Here is a 7,397-nt window from a genome sequence, read left to right on the forward strand (position 1 = left end):
TTGTTAAAAGATGAGGATGGGTGCTATACAAATAAAACTGAATTGAATTGAACTGGGCCGCAGTCCATCCTGAACTTCTCATGGCTATGCTCTAAACCCTCAGAAGCCTCCATCCTTCACAGTGAGAATTCAGAAGGGTCCCTCTATAGAGGTCAAAATTAATGGCCATTTGGAAGGCACACTTCATTTCAGCTTCAGAATATCAAATATCAAGACTCCTCTTCCAACTACAGTGATCACTATTTTATTTGCATCTCAGCAAATTTTACAGTTCAAAACATTGGTTTCATGTCAGCACACAGATCAAGCTGAGAGATAACACACTTGAAAACTGAAAGTCACTGTGACTCTCTCAGACATACATTATCAGCTTAATACAGTTTAGCCTGAATTTACGTTGTGATCCTCAAAGCATGTTTTCACATATTTTGTCTTTCGTTGTAAATAAAACATCTGATTTTCAAAAAGGCTATGAGGAAATAATGAAGGGCTTAATTTAGGGAGTGGAACCTCACTAGTTACTCTACACAAACTGCAGCTAATCTGATGTTGAGATTGACACTCAGGTTTTTCTATACTAATTAAGAAAACATTTCTTTTTTAGTTACACTTACACTTAGTTCTTAGTTATTTGTTCTTACACCTCCCTCAACTTGTTGTCAAGCTGTTGATAAGTATGGGTTGATAAGTATGTTGATAACTAGAGCAGAGACAGCACTAAAAATGCCTCTACAGGTAACAAAAAATAAATAAAATGCTTGGTCACTGCCATAAGTAACAAGTGCCATTTGAACCATTGAAGGTTTTCAAATTAAAAGAAGGCATCAGAGACTCAGATACGTCACTCAGAAGAACTCCACCATCACTGAGATCTCTGTGGGATAAGTGATAATGACACTTGAAATTTCAGGTCACTTTTAAAGTAACTGAAACGATTAAATTATTACTGGAATAAGAAAATCAAAGCACATATATTTGTCACATTTAGTAGCATTATTACAAATTCCAAAGCATTTAAATCAATTATTATTATCATTTACTTGATTACTGTTTATTTATTTATTTTTTTCTTTACTTTAGGTATTGAAATCCCTTCATATTCTAAGAAAATTTAGAACCATTAAGGGCTTTTTGGTTGTCCTTGTAGAACCTTACAACAGGGTTTCCCTATCCAAGTAGAACCATCTTGGAAGCTAAAAACTCTCAATTACCCAATAAAGCCCTACAGAACCTTTGAAGAACCCTTTTTCCTAAAAGCATTGTTGTAGACCCACCATGAAATAATGCCTATAGGCCACAGGTTCCCAACCCTGATCCTGGAGTACCCTATGTCCTGTACATTTTAGTGTTTTCCCTGCTTCCAACATACCTGATTCAATTAACCATGAAGACCAAAGAGCTAACCATGAAGACCGTTGTGGACTTCCGGAAATCTAAAAGCAGCAGACACGCTCCCATCTGCATCAGTGGGAGTGAAGTAGAGCATTTCTCCAGCTTCAAGTTCCTGGGTGTCCACATCTCTGAAGATCTGTCCTGAAGTATTTATTTAATACTTCAATTCTGGTTAGAAATGTTCCTATTAGTGGATGGTGAGTGTATCTCTTACATATATTTTTGACTAATACTTGCATATATTATATTTCTATAGAGTTTTTCTTTATAACATAGTGTAATTACTATTCATATTGTTGTTCACACTCAATAGCTACTGCACATATTTACTGTCCATAGCCTTGTTATTTATTTATTTATTTATTGTATATATATTTACATATTCTACCTGCACTTATGCAATTTAATTTGCACGATGCTACTGTTTGCACTTCTGGCATTTTGTTGCTGAGTACGGGTACTGTGCAATGACAATAAAGTTGTATCTATCTATCTATCTATCTATCTAATTAACAGTCCTTGCTGAGTTTAGGTCTGTGTGTTAGAGCAGGTACTCCTCCATGAACAGGGATGGGAATCTGTCCTATACTGCTACAGCTCATAACGATGAGATACTAAATCATGATTTCAGGACACTTACTCAGTATTATTAAATACTTACTAATGGGCTAGAGAAGCTTTTTTCGTGTTTATAACTTGGTTAATGGCTTATATATTTACATGCTGACAGAAAAGACCAGGTAAAAAAAGGCAAAAAAAAAAAATAAACCACATAAAAGGCCAGTAAAGCGACGCAGTGAAGCAGCACTGTATAACAGATAACCGCAGATCCAACAGATAACATATTTGACTTCCGGTTGCCGTTGAGCCGGATATTTCAAAACAAAAGTTGCAACTGAGAAAATTATGTATTTACACCATATCTTTTATGAAATATATACGTAAATTATCACATGAATACTTTATCATTAAGACAAACATTAATTATTATCGAGTATCATATTATCTATACGTTCCGGTATTCAAACTATCCCTCACTGGCTCACATTTCCTCCCCACCACAGAGCCCTAAGAAAGTCTACTCCAACTGCCCTCGTTGTTTCATACCAACTAGCAGATACAAAGCGGAAGTAGTAACCGGAAGTAGCCCTTGAAGGCGGCTTCACGCTGCTGGCTCGCTTTAACCGACTGGAAGCAGTACATTTCGCTTACTTGAAAATGGCTTCGTCCTTTTGGAAAGGCGTTGTTGGTTTAGGATTGTTCGCCTTGGCCCATGCAGCTTTCTCGGCGGCGCAGCGTGAGTGAAAATGATTTCTCGGGTAAAACTGGGTGAACTAAATGATATTTAACAAGCTAGGTTTTTTTAAATCACGAGCTATAGACTGGCCTTATCAAGCTAGTCGGATAGTTAGCATGACAGATAGCGGCTGCGTTCAATGGACCTGAAGTAGATTAACGTTTTTCAGCCGCTAGGTTTCATCGCCTTTCATTTCTAGTTTCATGGATAAATAGAGTATTAAGTGACAACATGCGACCATGTCGTTGTGCTGTAGTTATCTGCCATATTTACCATATTATCACTCGCAGCGTAATGAAATATAAATAACGATAGCTTGTTTTCATTCCACATATTTGGCCATTACCGGCTTACTAAGGCTAGCTAAGCTAAGCTAATACTTGGCTAACCAAGTAGCTAGCATTATGTTCCAGGCTTGCTGACTAATAGCTTATGCCATGCTAGCTCTGTTCCCATGGTCATGCATGTTAGTGAAGTGTCTGGGAATGATTTAACAGTCTCAGTGCCTCATGTGAAACTAAAGCAGTTTGTCACCCAAGTCATTATTCAGTGGTAGTTGATTAAACTTCCACCTTAAATCAGCACCGTAGCTGTAATTCATCCGTCTAATATGTTTAAAAAGCTTCAGGTTCTTTAAAGAAGGGTCCTCAAACTTGTTGCAGGCAGCGAACCCTTAAACTGTTATAAAATCCACCAACCAGCACAATATAGATTTATTTATTTTATGAACATTATCCAACTATTCAAATGTCAGGCTCATAATTTAATTGTGCACAAAAAATATTAAAGCTATGCATTTTATTCCTGAATTTTGCACTCACAGACCACATTTCTATTAAAATTGGCATTAGAGACAAGTTAACTACTTGTAGACTAAATAGCTATTTAGAACACAATAGTAAATATAACCAAAGATGATGATTGTGTGTTTTCCACAACTGTACCCCCCAAAATAAAAATAAAAAAAATCACAGACCCAATGGCAAGAGAAGGGTGTGTCTGCATCCTGCAAGACTACAAGCCACGCCTATTACAAGGAACGCCCATTATAAGGAACACCTACTAGTAAATTACACTACACAACATTCCCACACCCACTCCCCCCTGACTAGACTTTCAGCATGCGAAATTTCTTCGGATGGAGCGAAAAGTGTAGTGTGACCGTCCCCTAACCTTATGTTTTGCATATTTGTTGTGGGCGTAACTTGTAATAGTGGGCGTGCCTTGTAAGGGCGTGGTTTGTTATCCTGCAGGACGCAGACAAATACACATGAATGGCTATGCTTCACGGATCCCTGGGGAATCATGGACCCACTTTGAGAAGCATGGCCTTAAAGAGCTTTCAGATTTGGCAGCTGAAAAGGCATTCAGCATCTTGGTATACCTGAAAGTGACTTTTATGTAAATATTTACACCCTTCTGCATCTGGACGCAAACACCTGTCCACTTAATGAAGAGAAAACTAGTAGTTTATGGAAAAAATTTAATGTAATTGCATGTCTTATGCAGGAAAATAATGAGTGAGTTGTCCACCATTAACTGGTATTTATGTAGTTACTCGTTCTTTTCCTGAAGCTGCAATCAGCATTGATTTGAGGAAGAGTAACCGGTAGATATGAGTAAATTTTGTACTTGGGGAGCTTTTCATCCAAAAGTTGTACTAAGGCACTAGCAATACCAAGTATCAGGTCCAATACAGACCTGAAGCACTTCATCTGTGTCTGATCAAATTTGACACAGATCTTGTTTATGAATACAGAACACAACATATTGTAAGGCACATCAGCAGCAAGTCTCTGCTTGTATAGCTTGGCAGCAGAAGCTTGTTGAGATTAAGCCTCGTTAATACGAGCATGACAGAACAGTATCAGCTTACACTCAGAACCATATTCTGACAAGGAAAAATTGCTAAATTTATGTAAAGTATAAAAATAAAGCAATTATATAAAGTGTGTGTGTGCATATATATATATATATATATATATATATATATATAAGTATATATATATATATATATATTTGCACACACACACACACACACACACACACAATTGAATTGAATATAAGGCAAGAATTGCAGATTGGTTATTTTAGTCCTTTGTAGTTTATTCTCATCAGATGACTGTTTATGTTGTGCAAGCCGTCATATAAATGCTTGTAATTCTTCTTTTCCAGATCGATCATACATGCGACTGACAGAAAAAGAGAATGAAACTCTTCCAATAGATGTAAGTTTCTGCCCCAAGTTTCTAAATTTTGTAATTGGAATGTGTAAGATAAAATGGGAGAAGTCAAAAATTGTTTAAAAATATCTATTTTGTGCTTACAGATAGTATTACAGACATTGTTAGCATTTGTGATTACATGTTGTGGAATAGTCCACATCTCCGGTGAGTTTAAAGACATGGACGCATCTTCAGAGCTTAAACACAAGTAAGTAAAGTGAACTATTATTTTTTTTTAATTGCCTAAGCTAGAGTCTTTTTCTCATTAGACAGTGTCTGAAACTTGGTGTTCAGCATAAAACCCCCTCTTCTTTCTTTTGCCAGAACATTTGACACGTTGAGAAACCACCCGTCTTTCTACCTGTTTAATCACCGAGGCAGGATGCTCTTCAGCTCACCTGAGCCAGAGGCTCCTACTGCAACTCCTCAGGCTTTGCCGTCCAACCCGCTGAGGTTACGCAAGCTGGAGAACTTTCACTGAGACTAGCCTTGAAACGGGTTCCCCTTGCCTGTTTTGCCGTCTTTTTCTTCCTCTGCAACAGTAAGATCCTCGGTTGGAATGGGCATATAAACCATTTTTCCTTTCACTCCTCTCTGTGCATATGTCAATATGCTGTACAAATCTGCATCTCACTACTTTGAAGTCTATGGACTGTGCCAACTCCTTATTTTTTTTTTTTTTCCTCCAACTGATACATTTGTCTTAAAACGTCTGAAAGATACACTGTACTCAATCAGGTGGCACACAGAGAAGGGAAAAGCCATCCTTCTGTTTCACGAGGGGCCCGAATCCCATCTCCTATACCGTTCAGTTTGCCACATGACCTGCTGTGCTGCCATGTTTAACTGAAGTTTTTTCTTCCCCACACCCTTTTCAAAGGAGGTAACTACTATGGACCATTAATTTTACTTGTGTTAAGATGTGCTATTTATGACTGACGGACTACAAAATAGATTTTGGTATGCAAATAATGCTAAGGTTAGTGTAATTACTAAATTGATGCCTGGTCTGGGAAATGAAAAATAAAGACGTCTAATAACGCTAACAATACTGTGAACGCGCTGTGGGAAATGAATGGTACATTTTTTTGGAGGGGGGTGGATGGGAGTGAAGTTTTTTCCATTTTGTTTTATGTTACAGTGCATCTGATTATTTTTAACAATAAAATCTGAGATTTTATTGAAGAATTTTTTTTAATTGAAGAGATGTATTCATTTTCACAATATTAGGACATCTCTTCACTGTGATATCGGGTATATATTATATATATAGATGGGTGACAAAGGAAAAAAAACAGCTCTGTTGTGTTGTGGGGGTTATTTTGTTGGCATGGTTTGAATCCACCCATCTCTTTAGAAGCAGGGTGTCGAACTGAAATTCTACCTGGGCCACATCAGTATTTTTCTGAGTCCTTGAAGAGACAAAATCTAAGGATATTCATTTTATGCCTCTGCCACTAGGCATTATGTCTTGGGTTGTCTGTGCGTCTGTCCAAGATTTGTAACCACCAGATGAACAATTTCGAATTGATCCAAACAGGATCAAGGTCATAGCAAGGTCAAATGTCTGAAATAATACATTTTCTTCAATGGCTTCCTTCTTGTTTGAAGTATATTTTAAGGGTATTTCCGGCAAATTAGTAACATGAAGCACTAGATTTTGTGGTGGTAGAGGCAGCCTTGTTGAAGCCATTGGCATCGAGTTCTACTTGTTTAACATCTTATCTATTCTGTCAACTAACACCAGTAGCCAAGCGCTGAAAGTAGAGCAGGAGGTTTCTAGGATAAATTAGGGCTAACTATTCAGCTCTATGCATTAGGAGATAACATTTATTAGTCTGATTAAATTTTTTTTTATTTATATCTGTTTTCCAAATATTGAAAATATAGGGGTAAGAAAGAGACAAGAACTCACACACGCTTATCTCTGCTTAGAAAATATTGTCTTTTAATCTCTCTTGTCTCGTTTTTAACATAGTTGTAGGTTTCTACACTTGGGAATTTGGCGTCAATCATTGAGTCACATTAAAGGCCATTTTCCAGTGCATTTCTGAATCATTTTGAGTCTGACTTTCATCAAACACAGCGTCCAGGTGGAGATTTTGACGAGCGCTTCAGCCCTGTGAAACGTAAGCGCAAACGTGCTGTACAGTGGCATGTATGAAAGGCGGGCAGTTCCTACACTACAAGTTTAGTGTTATGTCTCGATAGTAGGGTCACTGCGAATTAGAAGTTATTCTGAATTATTACCTTCATCCTCTGATGAAACATTTCTACTCTGATGAGAGTCGTCTCTTTCATGATGACAATTCTCCAATCCACAGGGCACAAGGGCTCACGGAATAGACTGATGAGAATGAAAATGATGTAAATCATATGCTATAGCCTTCACACTCACCTGATTTCAATCTCATTGAACACCTATGAAAGACTTTAGATAATGATCCCTACCACCACCATCAGAATGCCATCTGACGTATATT

At 37.5% G+C, this 7,397-nt stretch overlaps 1 protein-coding gene across 2 annotated transcripts; it reads left to right on the forward strand.

The window, feature by feature from the left end:
- The first annotated feature begins 2,520 nt into the window (after positions 1-2,520).
- Positions 2,521-6,094, forward strand: mmgt1 (membrane magnesium transporter 1). Of its 2 annotated transcripts, none has more exons than XM_026917501.3 (4): positions 2,521-2,689; positions 4,865-4,917; positions 5,019-5,122; positions 5,239-6,094. In XM_026917501.3, exons 1-4 carry the CDS (start codon positions 2,611-2,613, stop codon positions 5,393-5,395), a joined length of 393 nt encoding a protein of 130 aa, XP_026773302.1. In that variant the 5' UTR covers positions 2,521-2,610; the 3' UTR covers positions 5,396-6,094. The 2 variants fall into 2 exon arrangements, with proteins under 2 accessions (XP_026773302.1, XP_034161886.1); XM_034305995.2 differs by having other exon boundaries at positions 2,588-2,711.
- Positions 6,095-7,397: the final 1,303 nt, after the last annotated feature.

The sequence above is a fragment of the Pangasianodon hypophthalmus genome, chromosome 7, assembly GCF_027358585.1.
Source record: "Pangasianodon hypophthalmus isolate fPanHyp1 chromosome 7, fPanHyp1.pri, whole genome shotgun sequence".
NCBI lineage: Eukaryota > Metazoa > Chordata > Actinopteri > Siluriformes > Pangasiidae > Pangasianodon > Pangasianodon hypophthalmus.

What these genes read in the sequence shown, in the direction of transcription:
- mmgt1 (XM_026917501.3), top strand. Translation starts at nt 2,611, where the DNA reads ATGGCTTCGTCCTTTTGGAAAGGCGTTGTTGGTTTAGGATTGTTCGCC. An exon ending in AGCTTTCTCGGCGGCGCAGC is followed by an intron (nt 2,690 to 4,864) that starts GTGAGTGAAAAT and finishes CTTCTTTTCCAG; the next exon opens with ATCGATCATACATGCGACTG. An exon ending in ATGAAACTCTTCCAATAGAT is followed by an intron (nt 4,918 to 5,018) that starts GTAAGTTTCTGC and finishes TTGTGCTTACAG; the next exon opens with ATAGTATTACAGACATTGTT.